The sequence below is a fragment of the Anguilla rostrata genome, chromosome 13 (genome assembly GCF_018555375.3).
Source record: "Anguilla rostrata isolate EN2019 chromosome 13, ASM1855537v3, whole genome shotgun sequence".
Lineage (NCBI taxonomy): Eukaryota > Metazoa > Chordata > Actinopteri > Anguilliformes > Anguillidae > Anguilla > Anguilla rostrata.
The window spans coordinates 23,357,321-23,374,113 of NC_057945.1; the positions used below are offsets into that span (position 1 = coordinate 23,357,321).

The 16,793-nt window shown below is 38.5% G+C and overlaps 1 protein-coding gene across 22 annotated transcripts in view; it reads left to right on the forward strand.

The window, feature by feature from the left end:
• The window catches only part of atp2b2 (ATPase plasma membrane Ca2+ transporting 2), a 161,070-nt gene that overhangs the window by 107,510 nt on the left and 36,767 nt on the right, over positions 1-16,793 (forward strand). For 12 of the 22 annotated variants that reach the window (XM_064304125.1, XM_064304126.1, XM_064304123.1 and 9 more), the window contains 6 exons: positions 853-1,050; positions 6,143-6,400; positions 6,709-6,834; positions 8,669-8,794; positions 9,808-9,840; positions 11,197-11,289. In XM_064304125.1, coding sequence (XP_064160195.1) covers positions 853-1,050; positions 6,143-6,400; positions 6,709-6,834; positions 8,669-8,794; positions 9,808-9,840; positions 11,197-11,289 — 834 coding nt within the window. The remainder of the gene's footprint in view (positions 1-852; positions 1,051-6,142; positions 6,401-6,708; positions 6,835-8,668; positions 8,795-9,807; positions 9,841-11,196; positions 11,290-16,793) is intronic. The other 10 variants (XM_064304145.1, XM_064304146.1, XM_064304135.1 and 7 more) reach the window with 3 other exon arrangements.

Consider the following 16,793-nt stretch of genomic DNA (forward strand, 5'->3'; position numbering starts at 1 on the left):
TATTCAGTTCGCCCTCTTGCATCTTGCCTCCTCAGTCAAGCTGGCAGCATAGCCTACTTATGCTAATTGTTTAGAAGGAGAACTTGGCCGAAATCGAACCGCGTACGAATTGTGTGTACTTACTGCGTCTTTAAAATGTTTGTTTACTGATACCAAGCTCGAGGAGAGCCCAGATTCAGGTTCTGCTGTTGTGATTGGAAAACACGGAGGTGACAACGATTACCGCACCAAACATAGGAAACAACAATAGCTCAGTAAAGGAACATAAAGTTTGACAGATGGACTTCCATGATTTCAGAGTCGCTTTGTTTTTTTGTTTTTTGCACTAGTTGGGGTGGGGTTACTGTGGATTTTTTTTCTCCCGTCAGAATGCTCCACTGGAATTACCCACATAATATAAGTAAGAAATGCATTACAGGACCTCATTGGCTAAAACTTATACCATCAGAATAGGGCTTAAGTGTGACATCCCTTTTTTCTGAAGGAGGATACCATTTTCTGCTAGAGCTCTGTCTAAATGAGAATGATAAATACCTATAGTTATAGTTAAAATCTACACTCCATTGTTTTTAAAAAAATAATTCCATGAATTAATTACTTGCTGGTATTATGCTATGACAGTTGCACTGGTTCACAAGTGAAATGTATTTCATGCTGTAGTACTAATGGTGCCATTCCAGGCAGGCTGCAGTCTTGCAGTTGACTGTTGCAGCAAAACAGCATACAAGCTTTTGATTTGAGGTTGACATTTCGAAAGCATCCGAAGTTGTGTTTTACAGAAATGTTTCATTTGTTTTTTGAAATTTTTATTATTGCTGTCATACATGTTTTCTTTTTTTTTTTTTCTTTCAGGTTTGTCTGGAGTTGTAGCCGACTTAGACAAGAGAAGAGAAGTCTATGGGAAAAACATTATACCTCCAAAGAAGCCAAAAACATTCTTACAGTTAGTATGGGAAGCGCTGCAAGATGTGACCCTCATTATCTTAGAAATCGCCGCCATGATCTCCCTGGGACTGTCCTTTTACCACCCTCCAGGGGAGGGGAGTGAATGTGAGTGCTAAGCTATCTGTCTATATGCCTGTCTATCACAGGAGTCGCAGAATAACATCATGCTTTTGACTTTAAAAGGTAAACGGTGTGGGATCGGTCCCTGAAGACTCAGGTAATGAGTGTTCATTACAGGGCCGATATGAGCAGAGATAATTTATCCTGTCCGTGCAACCAGAAACGATGATCCCTTAGCTGGCCCTGAATTACCACTCGTGAATTGTTGCCGAGTGAGCTGGCTCGTTACGACGGGGAAGGCAGCAGCGAGCTTTGAGAGCAACAACTGAACATGCGCGCGCTCTTTACGCAGGGATCACTTGTTTACATGGAGCTTTCTAACAATATAGCGTGGCGCATCTGGTGTGTGCTTCTGCCTTCGCCGTGTATATTCCCCTGGGTTTGGAAAGGAAAAAACATCACCTCACATGGCCTTGTTAACTAGAATGACTCTAGAATGTTCCAAGCTTTCTCAAACAAGACAGGGAATCGGAATCCACTGAAGGTGCTTTCTGAGGGCCAAGTTAATGAAGCATGCGAAAGATGTCATTAGAGGAATAACCTATAGGTGAAGGGCATGCATCAAACCACTCTGCTGTAAAATGTACAATGACGACAGCCATTAAGCAAGCTTGTTCCAAATGCAGAATTAGTAATATAAATCACAACAGTTAGAAATGAAATTACATGACCCAAAATGCGCTTTAATTTTGTCATATGTCTAGATGCTAAAGCATTTATGCAAGTTCAACCTAAAGTAAAGTTTTACCTTTTGTGTTGCCTGTGTTACCATAACGCAATGTAACCATATGGCATGACTACAAGACTATATGAAAAGGGACCTACTGGAGTCATGACTATAAGGAAATAATTAATTAATATCTTTTGGAATGCAGCTTATTAACTTTTTTATAGAATAAAGCTTTAGTCTGTTCTTCTCTGGATACTTTGTGTAAACTATTGTACCCATCTAACCTAGCCTGACATATCAAATATATTACAGCTGGTTAAATAGATAATCGTTTTTAGTTAGTCTTTGGTGTGTCTGTTATCCTGCTTTATCAAATCCGCATGTTTAGTTGTCATATATTTCATTCCAAAGTTGGCATGAGGAATAAAGCTACCAACAATTTCAGAATTGATCTCGAGTGAGCAATACATGTTGCAGCAACAAGTTAGAGCTTGTTACTGCAACTGAAGTTGTAACTCTGTTTTTGTCTTCTGAAATGAATAAACCCCATCAGTGATTTGCTCCTGCCTTCCATGTCTCACAGAGACACAGACAGGCTGTCCTACCTGGCTTTTAAAAATAGCCCAAGGTGAGGTAAATGGTGGTGAACTACTTTCATGTTTCGCAAGTATTTCAAGACACCTAGTCCTAGTTTTCTGCCTGTGTCAAGCTGGTAAATGGGGATGCAATGTCAACCTAGTAATGGGCTTCAGAGACAGCATTACACTCATCAGGAGAAATTCCTGATGGGCGTGATGTGCCCATGAGGACTGGGGCGGCTGCTGACAGCCAGCCTCCCTCCCTGGGTTTGCAGCAAGAATGACATGGTCTGCTTTCGGTAAGGAAGATTGATGGTGCTGCGTGTCTGCTCCCAGTCATCACTGCTGGTTAGATTGAATTACGCCGTTACAGATTTTCTCCCTGTGGCTCTCCATGCAAAGATAAGCAGGCGTCTCAGGATCAATATCGTATATGGAGGGGGAACAAAAAATCACTTTCCTCATAACATGAAAAAGAATAGCAGGCAAACAGAGAGTGCATTGCTCAAAGATTTGCTTAAAGGTCACAATCCTTTGTGGAATAAGAAAAAGAGACCTTTTTTCTGATTTGCATATAAAAAGATATCTTCAAATATATTCAGAAAATATAACAGATTATATAACAAACACAGAAACTTAAAAAAGTGAAAATAAGTAAAGCAGTAATGCCAGTGAAGTAATGTCCCCCTCATGTTTGCATTCCAATGTGGCAAAATGATGTGTAGTTAATGTATTCTTTAACTTCAGCCATGGAATATACTAGGAGATGCTAATTACACATTTTTGCAAAAATGTCACCTTCCAAGAGACAGGGAGCATTTAATAAGAACAAGACGCAGATAAAGATCTGGTGCAGTGTTAAAAATGCAAAAACTGTATATAGTGGTTATATGATGTACTTTTACTCTTCAGAACCATGGACAGCAACTAGGCCAAATATGAACTTTCTGCTTATCTACATTTTGTATTTACAATTGGCAATTTACGCATTTAACAAACACCTTTAGCCTTTTCAACTTACAGAAGGTGACCATTTACCATTGCTAGAATACCACTTTTACAGATCATCCAAATAAGAGCAGCAGCAGTAGAACTAGGACTAGGAGCAGTATTGTGATGGTAACAGTTAGGGTGTAATGATACATAAATCTGGATTGATGTATCAGTTCAATGAGCAATGATCTGGTCCTATCGATACAACATGCAAAAATCAATCTGTATTGTTATAAATCATAGCAAAATATTTATTTTAATGTCAATAATCTTACAGTGGTTTGCTCTCTAGCAACACTGCTGTAAACGTTGTTTGCGCTTCCAACTCGACCTCTTGCGCTAATGTCTGTCACTAATGTTAAACATGACGTTAGTATGTTTTTGCACTCCTAATCTCATCTCGGTTGTATGTGTCATGAAATTGTGTTAGCTGGATCATATACATCAATGGCTTCTTACTATACAGGATTGTTTTGGATCATGTCATAGCAAAATTTGTGATATTGCTAAATATAACTTTTGCTTTGAGAATCGAAATCATACCCTATCATGGTGAAGCCTTAGGTTTACTCCCCTAGTAACAATATAATTGTTTTTGTCCCAAATGATTTACTTTGATAAGAAATATTTATCAGGACAGACATATTTTTGGGTTGTTATATTGGGTAATTATGATTAACTGAAGTGAGGTATTTTTTGGTATGTTCCATCAAGGTGATGTTCGCAGGAAGGAATAAAAAATCTCCACTGGCAGAGGGTCAAATGAACCGTGTCATCATAGCTTTAAATGTTCCCTTCAAAGACAGCGCTCCCAATGACAGCGCTCTTCCCTCTGTAGTGAGGTGATGAGGAGGTGCAGCTGTGCTTGCTTCTCAGTGAATTTACATTTAGCTAAAGGTGTTAGCTCACCCCACAGAGCACGGGATACCGAGGTGCTATCCTATATCAAGAGCTCGCTTCTGGAAGATTTTCATTGTTTCTCTGCTTTAGAAAGCAGCTCCAGCACTCTATTTGCAAAGTATTGGGCATTGCAGATAAATTGACTGATTTTATTACAGTCTATAATAGAAGTTAATTTCATACCAAATAGATGTGTCTGCCAGCAGGCAGCTGTTGCTTTCTGCTCTAAAATATGCTACAGGATGCAGTTTAATGAGGGATTGAAATAGGAAGGCAAAGTCGGGTACGGAATGCCCTCTTCGTTTTTTTGGAGCAGAACCCAAATGCTGGTTCTGCTCCAAAATGGGTTTTGATCCCTGCTGGGACAGTGCTGTGGCCTTGTGACTTTGCTCTCTATGACTGAATATCTGAATGACAGCCTCTGCTGCTCCAAATCTTACAGGTGACTTCTGATGAGGAGAGAGGGATTTGATGTAATGGTGGAATGGTGTCTCGGTATTCACAGTGGAGACAATGCCAAGGCTTGATGACTTGATGAAGTTCGGGTATCATCATTTTTCATTACTAACGGGCCAGTGATGTCTATGAAGGTGACTGCAGAATTAAGAAGGCTGGAGCGCCAGAGAAAATCATTAAAATGCTGTCAGAATGTTCCTATCTGGGATAAAAGTGAAGCATCTAGGTCAAGTTCAAATAGCAAAGATATGTAAATGTAAAAGATGGATATTAACATTCTCATCTACAATGGCCAAAAAAATATATATTACACCAATGCAGTTTTTGACAAATTCAACAAAAAACTACTGCTACCACCACCATCACTACTGTTTAAACAGCAGTAACCACAAAAACAGAGAGCGCAGGATATGGTGTTTAGTGATCAACGATGACAATAAAGATGGTAAATTACAAGCTTTTAGATATTCCAGGCATCCATTTCATTCCAGTGTTATTTATTTGATTGATTTCATAGGTAGTTAGCAATGCCATATTATTCTCTGTTTTTTCCCCCAGGAATTGGGGGTAATTAGCTTGAGTGGTACCAAAAGAAAACTTCGTATAGCTTTAATATATTCAACAAAAATACATTGTCTCCTGACATTTATTTCTGGGATGTGGAAAAATATTCTTGGTGAAAATGGATCTACTTTTTATGTTCGTATAGGGAAATTATGGTTATGAATTTTTGATAGTCAAATTTGTTTGAATTGGCTTGCAAAAATTAGGAATCATTTTTCCTTTGGTGGGATATTGCATGTTGAATTTGCATAATGCATAATGCTAATTTTCATCATCTGTCAACCCAAATAGTACTGTATATTTCTGTCTCAGCAAAAGCAAAAAGAATACATTTTTGTCACATCATGAAATGAGATGAAAAATTGGGGTGCACCGTTTGTACCCTTTGGCGAGTGTTGTGGAAAATGTACTCCTTTGCCAAATGCCATCCCTGTCCACTGCAGAGTTGATGCACTTATTGTAGCTTGCATCATCCACCAGACTTTTCCCATTATGACTCAGTTATGTGTCTTATTATGATTTACTGTCGTTAAAGTGAGATGAAATAATATGTACATATTAGTATTGACATAAACGTATATATTCAGATACAGGTGCTCTGTGTTCTCACAGCTTGTGGGAGTGAGTGTGTGTGTGCGTGTGCGAGTGTGTGTGTGTGTGTGTGTGCATGTGTGCGTGTGCATGTGTTTGTGTGTGTGTGTGTGCCCTGGTATGCTTTTTCATACACAGGTGCTCCGTGTCCTTACAGCTTGTGGGAGTGAGTGTGTGTGTGCGTGTGTGAGTGTGTGTGTGTGTGCGCACATGTGTGTGTGTGTGTGTGCATGTGTTTGTGTGTGTGTGTGCGTGTGTGTGCGTGTCTGTGTGTGTGTGTGCCCTGGTATGCATTTTCATACACAGGTGCTCCGTGTCCTTACAGCTTGTGGGAGTGCTGCCGCAGGGGCCGAGGATGAGGGGGAGGCAGAGGCTGGCTGGATCGAGGGGGCTGCCATCTTGCTGTCTGTGGTCTGTGTTGTACTTGTCACTGCCTTTAATGACTGGAGCAAAGAGAAGCAGTTCCGAGGTTTACAAAGCCGCATCGAGCAGGAGCAGAAATTCCAAGTGGTGCGGGGCAGCCAGGTCATACAGCTCCCCGTATCAGACATTGTGGTCGGCGACATCGCACAAATCAAATATGGTAAGTGTTCCGTAACTGTAATGGAATGTTTACCTTTTGTCTGCCGTTCCACTCCAGCTGGATGCATAACACAAGGGCCTGGCTAGATGGCTAAGGAGTCACATTAGAGGACATCTGAAGTGAGGCATCAATTATCTTGACAATTAAAAAATGAGAAGATGCATATGAGGACATGATTAACTTCACTTTGGATGTTACATAGTTGCATTCTGAACACCTCTTTATTTCTTTGGTTTTTTATTTTTGCCCTATTGTGTCAGTCATGCAGTAGATTTGAGGTCTTTTTTCTTAATCTCTTCTTTTTTAAGGTGACCTACTTCCAGCAGATGGAATCTTAATACAAGGAAATGATTTGAAGATTGATGAAAGTTCCTTAACTGGGGAATCGGACCATGTGCGGAAATCGGCAGACAAAGATCCCATGCTTCTCTCTGGTCAGTGACCATTGGCCTGTGATTTACATTTTCTAGGTGACCTTGTTTTTCTTGTAGAGAAGTACAGCAGTGAGAAGCAGTGGGACGTACCAAGTTAGTCATTTATACTGTAGTTTAACAAATTTACAATTAAAAGACATTGATGAATTAGTCAGACTTCACCCCTATTTTCTGTAAACTACGCAAAAGCCTTGTATACCGAATCAATTATTCAACTCACAACAGCCTGACATTTTCTAAATGGATGAAAAGGGATCTTAATTATAATGTGAATTTCAATGAAGGGAGAAACACGTAAAATTGACGTACAGTTATGAATTTCTTTCTGCTTTAATGGGTTTTATTGAGGTCATCCCCTAGTTTCAGAAAGTCCTGAGAAAGATTGATACGATACTTACATATTTTCGACAGAGCCATATTTTTGCAAAGTTCTCTTCCTTGAAGTGTGATGAAAATTGTGCCATTAGTCTTTTATTTTGTTTTCAGCATATTTAAAACGAGAATTTGGCTTTATTTTCAGTCATACCCCAGATTATAATATGTATGGTGAACAGCTGGTTATTCAGAAAGGTTACGGATCTACCCTTTGATAATGTGTAGTGTGGGATTCAGGGTTTCTATTTTAGCAAATAATGTTTTTAATGCTGTAAATATATCCTGATCAGACATTCATGCAATTCAGTTTTGTGTCATGTCATTTCTAGAGCACATAACTGTAAGGTTTTCCTCCAAACTTTTAGAATTTTGGAAGTACTTCTGCAGCTTGAGTTGAGCTAAGCTATCTTCAACTGATACTCTGTTACAAATAATCTGAACACAAAGGAAGCAATCTGAATAGAGGAACAATTATATTTTCAAAATGGGTGTATTTGCAGCTTGATGTTATGGATCAGATGACTTGAATGGCAATATACTACAGATAAGAATATTCCCACAAGCTTTGACAGTTTTATTTACAGTTTAATTAATGACCAGTTGGATGATTGTTCTCCCAAGCAGTAAATGTAGGGATAAGACTGGATAGTCCAGTTTTCTGATGTTTTCCTATGCGTTCACAAATCAATTACTTGGACTGGAATTAAAATGTTTGTTAATCAACAAAATGTTAAGAAAAACACAATGACTTATTTTCTCAGTAATATTCATGCAGGAAATCATAAGATCCCTGTGTGCATACATTTGCAGCTAATGAATAATATTACAAAAATGTCTGCCTGCATTTGTGAGTGAATACAGATCTCTTTTCAGTGTTTCATCATATACATACAGTTCTACTGAAAAAATCAGGGTTTAATTGGTAAATGGACTGCATTTATATAGCGCTTTTATCCAAAGCGCTTTACAATTGGTGCCTCTCATTCACCCATTCACACACACACTCACACACCAACGGTGAAAGGCTGCCATGCAAGGTACCAGTCAGCTTGTTGGGAGCAATTAGGGGTTAGGTGTCTTGCTCAGGGACACGCCCAGGGCAGGGGATCAAACCTGCAACCCTCCGACTGCCAGACAACTGCTCTTACCTCCTGAGCTATGTCGCCCCTATAATTATATGAGCATTTGAACTTGGGAACCAATAAATAAATTAATTAATTGAATGTCCAATCACAATGCTCATCCCTTTGAAGAACTGTATGACATTTATTAAGCTACATAATGTAGTTGGCACACAAGAAGAATTAAAAACCATTGTTGAGTGAAGCCAGGTAGTTTGGATGACCACTTATGAAATGTGACTCAGTGGAGAGATTATTTTAACAATAATACTGTTCACCACACACCAGATTTGAGCTGTAGATGATCTTCTCTGACCAGTGACCTCTGTCTGCCACAGGGACCCATGTGATGGAGGGATCGGGCCGAATGCTGGTCACTGCAGTGGGAGTCAACTCTCAGACTGGGATCATCTTCACGCTCCTGGGGGCTGGTGGAGAGGAGGAGGAGAAGAAGGAGAAGAAAGGTATGTGTGTCACTCTCCGGTCTGCATACATTTGGAATGTTGCATTGAGCTGTAGAAGTGATCTGAATTACAGTTGTTTTTTTGTTTTTTGTTTTTTTGTTTTTTTTTGGGGGGGGGGGGGGGTCTGCAGTCCAGCTACTGTACCGACGTGGGTGAAGAAGCTTTGCTTACACTACTTGCTGATGAGTTCAGTTCAGTTTATAAATGCAGATTAGCACAGACCTACGGAGTGCCTCTCTCCTGCACTAATCTAAACAAAGTGCTTGATGAAGTTTTATTGTTTACAATGTTTCTTTTTGTATTAGTGCATGGCAAAATAAGAGTCCAGGCAAGTACAAACAATAATATGCATTGCCTTCCAGGATTTTCGCTCTTCCCACCAGAAAACGACATTAGTGAATCATTACGTTTGTAAAGCTGAACTACAGACAATAATGACGGCTGTTCAACATACAAAACACATGTATTTAAGTATGGTTAGGAAGTATATTTATCATGCTCATTGATCTTAATGATGTGCTCACATTTGCCTTGCCAAGAATGTTCTAAAGCATAAACTATGTTACTCATATAGTTTTTAGAAGCGGCCTGGAGTTTTGTGATCATTTATGATCCTAAATAATTCAGGGACAAAAACTGCATAGGTGGAAGGTAAGATACTACTAGACATTAAGCTCCTATGTTTAGTTCATATAATAATGTCCATCCAGTTCTACAGTAAATGGGAAAAATACATTTTTTTGCAGATGTGACCTCTTCAGCACTGAACATCATCTGTGTTCATCATCTCCTTTATATGAATTTCCTGGTGTAATTGGTGCTGAAATAAATAAATAAATAAATAAATACATTTTCACCCCAAATCTTAAGAACATTGTTCCTTAAACAATATACAGTACTGGTCTGTAATAATAATGTTACCCTTGCATTCCCCAAGCTAACGGTGTGAACGTCTCAGCTAGCATGTAGCTACTCCACCTTATTGTCTTATTATTCTGAAAATCACTATGCAGGTCAGGCAGTGGAGGATGGCCAGCAGCCAGCAGGTAGAGTATGAACCTGTGTCACCTGACCTCACTTTGCCCCAGGGGTGTCTATCAGCACAGTCACCGTTCAATCCTCCCCCCGCCTCCCCTGCCGCCCAGCCTCTCCCCGTCCCACCAACCCACCAGTTTACCCAACTAAACCCTCTCTTTAACTCCAGCCCCCTCCCACCCCCACCCCGACCTCCCCATTCCTGATCCAGCTTCAGTCACAGTGATTCTTCACTTAAAAAGAGAAGCCTTCCAGTCATGTCTTTTTAAGTATGGGAAAAAAAGCATCTCATCCATGTTCCTGCAGAGGCTGAGCTGATCCATGGGTTGACCGAATCTGCTAAAATTCCTTAAACAAAATAATAAATGACTTCTTTTTTTATTTATTTTTTATTTTTATTATTATTTTTTTGCGCATGGCACATGAATATTATCACCAAAGCAAATATTTTGGGCAAAACGAGAACTGCTGGCTCGCTTTGTGATTTTGTGATTACTTTGAATGTGTTTGTATTAAATGATTAAACACCAGACAGTACACCTCAGTGATTTATTGCTTGTTTTCGATTGGGCCCACTGCCTTATAAATGATCAGTACAGCTGAGCCTCATATGCTGATGCATACATTTGAAGGCTCTGCCTTAACACAGATTTTCTGCAGATTAAAATGAACAGGGGATCCTTCTGTGGCCCCAGGCACCTCATCATCACTGCAAAACCAGGCTGTGGCCCAGGAAAGTGAAAATCAGATATCACTCATTTGAGATGACCTATCTGAGTTAGATGGCCAACAAGTTGCTGTTTTCATTTTCACCTGGCAGAAAGTGTTGATGGGTAGTCAGGCCTTACAAGGGATTCACCTTTATATTTAAAAAAACTCTAACAATAAATAAAAACAGGAAAACTAATCAAATAGAATGAAAGCACTTAAGGTTGGCTATATTGGAGCAATATAACAAAATGAGCAAACTATGTAATTGTACAGGATGTGTTTTTATTTTTTGTTTTAATAACCTGTAGGACATACTTTATATTCATTGTGCCTAAATATAAACCCACCGATTGATTTTGAAGCAGTTCTGATGGTTACAGGTTTAGCATAGGAGAAGCTGGTCAATCCACTCTTACTGTGCCATTGATCATTGTGTACTTGTTATTTTTTGTTCTGTTTATCCATATTATGTGAAACATGTCTTTATGTTGCATTGTGAATGTTATGCCTGTTAATAGCATTCTTCTCCCTGCCCTTTCATTTTGAACCGTTGTATGAAAACGATGCTAATCATGGTGATGAGGCTCTTGTTTTTCTTAACCATGCTATTTTTGTTCACTATTTGTTGTCCTTTTTTATCCATTATTACTCGCTAGACCACTCCCATCCCTCCGCCAACCCCATCTCAACTATAGCTACCGATGGTGCTGCAGGCGCAAATGCCCCTGGTAATGCCAGCCTAGTCAATGGTACGTTGAGAAGACTCCCTTGTCCTTACCCAATGGGTTCCTCCCTCTCCAACTATTTTGATTTTCCCTTCTTATTTGCTGACTGTGCACTTCTTTTGAATGCATGTCACCTATACTTGTGAAACAGTCCTTTTTTCTCTCTTCTCTCCTTTCTGTTTTTTTTTTGTTTTTTACGTTCCCCCATGATGCCAATGAGTAACTTACACAGGAATGCCACAATAAGCAGTAAAAAACACAGAACGGATCCACCCTGTAGCTCGTAAACGCAAGATATCTGTGTGCCTTCGGCTGGGATTGGAAAGGCTAGGGGCGGGCCATGTTATTTAGCAGGTCACACAACATACGCCTGAGACTCTTGACTGAGATCTAAAGGAGAAGAATCTGTGTTGCTGCCCCATTGTCTGTGATCTGTCCTAAGAATAGAACCGCACACAGGACTCTGTTCTAGATTGTTGACCTTTCCCCCTTATCAGTATTTTACCTGAATGGGGCATTTTTCCTTTTCCTCAGTCTGGTGACTGAAAGGAATTGATATACTGCAGAGCTTGAAATATATTGAAAGGATTTCTGCAGACTTCAAAACCCACCCAGCAAGCGATCACCTATCGGACCGCCGTCGGCAACTGCAGCAGTCCGATAGTGGCAGGACCGCTCGCCAACTATTCTCTCGAAGGCGGATCCTTGTCTCGACTGCCTCAGTCTCGTGTGTCTGCTGGCGGCACACCGTACTGACCATTTGCAGTATGCGGGCGGACCAACGGCTGTGCCGATGGCGGGCCGCTAGTTGACCGCTCCGTGCTTGCAAGCTGGGTAAAGGAGCACAGGAAGGGTGATGCAGCCTTATGATAAATGATAAATATGGTAATATACAAATGCATTCACAAGTGCTAATATTTATGTGTTAAGAAGAATATTCTATTCATTTGTAAAATGATAATATTAACAGAATTATTCTCTGCCTTGTACTACTAAAGCTACAAAACAGGATCCTTCTCACATGTTTAATATTCATAGGGTAAATGTGCACCAAATATTGTGGCAATTCCTTCAGCATGTGTACTATGTTAGATTTTAGTAGCATGTTGGCAAACTGCGTTTTTATTACTTTTCATGCAAACCTGCTCACATGATCTTATTCTGTAGTGTCTTCCTTTATCTTTCTTTGCCATAGTATATTAAAATCCATTAGAAATACAATAATAAGTGAAATTCTCAAAATAATTAATAAAATAAATACTCAATCTCAGAATTAAATTATTTACTAGAGGTGATAAAATGACATTTATACATAGTTAAAGAGTTTTCCTCTTTTCTGAACAGTATTGTATTCAGATGAGTCCAACAGCCTGTACTATTCAATATGTTAGTCATTTTCATTTTTAGTCCACTTCTTAGGAAGTTCTGTTTTTATTCAACCAGTGGCAATAGTAACGAGATTTATTCAAGCCAATGGGTTCTATTTTTTATGAAAGACTCAGTATTTGTCAGGATTTAACGTCTTTAGCATCTCTGTGGAGGTTATACATTGTGCGATAGAACAAATCTCCACAGTCACAAAATACTTTCTTTGGGTACTTGGGTACTGAAAAGCCCAAGTTGACAAATGATCATCATCAGTTGATTAATATCTTATTTGCTAAGCTGTCGAGTGTGAGCCAGTATAATACAGTCTAATTCCTTACAATGTAAAATAACTTATTATTTCTTACTTGGAATGGAACAGTGGTTTCAGTTCTGTTTTCTTTTGTTGCCCAAAGACTTAAAAAAGTTTTATTTTAAAATCTGTACAAGTAAGTTAATTTTTTTTACCCTTTTCCTACTTAACCCTACATACGAAGGCCAGAATCCTTGTCACCATATCTTGATAACTTAACAAACTACTCTATTTTGTACATATATAATTTGCATATTTATTTACCAACTGCCCTTTAACATTTCACTAAGCGGCCATGCAGATTTCTAAAGTTTAAATACAGTAAATTCGATGTAAAATTTGATACACCATATCTTTAGATGCTCCTTCAATTCAGCGTTGGCTGGCACAATCTCATGTGTAGCTGACCATGTCAGTAACATACACAGTGTTGGGATCTTTGTTGGTCCCATTATGTTGGCCTCCCATCATGTTGGCCTCTCTTCATTCATCAGGAAATACATTTTTATCATGCACATTACTCAATTAAAAGTAAATACAGATTTGGATGGCTTGATACCAGTTAGTCTTATGTATATACTCAATTCTGTGTACTGTAACTGAAAAAAAAAAAAAAATCAGGTACAGTAATAGATATTTTAGCACATGCATAATTAAAATTTTAATGAGTGATACCAATCCAGGAAAACACTACAGAGCAGACAGGTTATCTGGTACTCAGGTTTGGCTGGAGTTTTATCCACTGAAGGTGTTGTCAGAATATATCAGAAAAGTGCTTTTGTTAATCTCCAAGTGCAGTATGCTGCTTCTTAGAACCATAAAGTTATTAGCAATGCAGAAATTGTTTCCAGCAGAAATAATTAAATAATAATTGTGAACACACGTATGTGTGCACACACCTGGTGCAAAAAGGAACAGTATGGCAAAGGTAGTGCTAATGAAAGCAGTTTCACAAAACGCAAAACAACAGGGCTTATCACCGATGGAAAAACACTTCTGCAGTAGTTCTAAATAATAAACATGTTCTTTTGAGGCTCGACAGTGCTGGCGTTGTCATCGTTTTTTGTTTACCTCAGTTTTCAGCACCTTTTCATACTTTTGAGTTTGAGATGAACGTGGCGTGAAAAATGAGCCAACCCATGTACTTTCATTTCAAGGAGCTCAGACGAACAGGGACTGTAAAAACTATGATGTGACTGCTTTAGTAATAATTTTTGTTGTATGTTTAAATACAATGTTCTAGACTAGCAACCAAATATCATGTCAAGCTCCAATTGCTGTTGGACGTATACAAAAACAATTTGAATGCTTTATACTGAAGGGTGCTGTTGACTGCAAATTTTGTATGAGGAGAATTTAAGTTTGTCATTTTGCAATCCTATCTGAGTTAGAGTTAACAAATGTTGCTTATGCTGGGAAAACCAGTATTATATGACACCTTATACTGTATATTAATTGTTGTGAATATTTAGTTTTTTGAGGTGTATAAAACAAAGCTGCTTGCCAGTTAGTGAACATGCTTATTCTAGTTACTGGAACTTTCTTACTCTAGTGCTAAATACCCTATTAATGCTTACAATACCATGCCTGCCCTAATAACCCTGAACATACCTTACCATTCACTCATATCATAACAGATATATTAACCCTTTCCTTACTTCACTACCATTTACCTTTAACACTGAATACATGTCCAGTGTAGGTGTATAGACAGTAATATTAGTCTATATATCTTAGCATACAGGTACAGTAGAGGAGAGTTGGTATAAATGTAACAGGTTTTGAATGTTGCACATTTACTCAGAAAATATTTAGCACCTAGCACTATGAAATTTCACTTCAAACAGCTTTGATATGTCAGTTTAGTCATTACCCGTTTCATTTACATTCATAACTTCATCGAATTGCGTACAATTTAAACCAAAGTACAAGCAGTCCGATGTTACATTCATATGACCTAGTCGGTATAATTGTAACAGAGGGGTGGAATAATTGAAACAGTAAATGAAAACTGCCTATAATACATATATGGAGGTTATTATTATTATTATTTTATGTTCAAGGAAACACATTTCCAATGGTAAATGGTAAATGGACTGCATTTATATAGCGCTTTTATCCAAAGCGCTTTACAATTGATGCCTCTCATTCGCCAGAGCAGTTAGAGGTTAGGGGTTAGGTGTCTTGCTCAAGGACACTTCGACATGCCCAGGGCGGGGTTTGACCCGGCAACCCTCCGACTGCCAGACAATCGGTCTTACCTCCTGAGCTATATCGCCCCAATGGCAATGTGAGACCACCTCAGATTATGAAAAGTAATAATAATAATAGCAATACTACTACTACTACTACTACTACTACTAATAATAATAATAATAATTAAACAACAAAAAATAATGCATTAAAAAAAACAGATAAATATTGTGGATACGATATTGGTTTATCTACTACGCATGCTGTAGCCAAAACGCACTTTACAAAGAAGCTCTTTGCTAAGTTCCTCTTAACAGTCTGTCTAACCATCGTGTTTGGGAATCCTACTTAACGAGAGACCGTTCGTTGCTTAAGAACCTTGTAAACACACTTGTTAATCCTAAAATATAATGTTATCGGGAAACCCACCCCAGATGTACTTGTCTTGCTCAAAAACTGTTAAAGAAAAAACAAAATTTCCCCCAAAATATTTTGAATTGCTCCATGTTTTAGCACTTGGTAGAGGACCAAATTGCACATGTAAAAACCTGAAATGGCTAATGTAGCAGTGTACAAAAAGTTATTGACCATGATACATATATGGTGCTTTACATATTGTATATACCAACTCTCCCCTGCAGGACCCAATAAAAGCAATAAGTATAAAAATAATTTTCAAATATTGTAGCAGCATGAAGTGTGCTGTCAAACTGTCTGGTCAATGTTATTCTACTTTCCATTTAAAAAATTATCCTAAAAAGTTAAATGTTATTCTTTCTGTGAATTAAATGAAGAGAATAGTTCTGACCTGGCCAGAAAGACATACACTAAATACATTAAATGAATAAATTAGTTATTAATACAGGTTTACAACTACCAGGCACATATTCTCTTCCCAAATGTGAATAGTTGTTTTACATTAGTGGTGTGCAGTTTGCAAATGGTTTGTTCCAACTGAACAACTTTTTTTTTACTGACTCGGGAGTAATTATTCCTTTTCTCAGTTGAGTCATTCATTTTACTCTTTTGATTGACCGAAGCAGCTCCACCTACATCACACTCAGTCTCCAACCAACATGCATTTAAAAATGATAATTTATCACATTGTGAAAAAGCATTTAAACAATGCGATGTTGCAGTAAAACCAAAAGTAAATACATTAGCTGCTGACTGCCTAAACTTGTGTTTTATGAGTCAAGGAATGGGCAGTACCCTAGGCTACTGAACGAAATGAACTATAATCACGACTCTTTCGGGGCTCGAGAATAACAACTCTTTTGAGTTCTTCTAATCGGGTACATTATCTAGTTGTGTCTGCTGTCAGAACCATTGCAATGATTTAGCACTCATGGGCCAAGCTAATCTATCACACCAAAGAATGGCTATATCCATTCCACTGAATGAATGAGACACGTCTGAATGAATAGTTCATAAACGGTAAAGCCAGCTCTGAAGGAGAATCACTTTTCTGAGTCTTCTTTCGCCGATTCCTATGCGCTCTGAGGAAGTGGAATTATTGAATCAATTGAACGTACTGAAAGATTCATCCATTTCACTGAACAAATTGTTTGCGAAGGAGTCAGGAAAAAAGAATCAAACATCCCATCACTATTTTGCATACATACCAACTTCTTGCTCTGTTCTCTGTGTGGAAAAA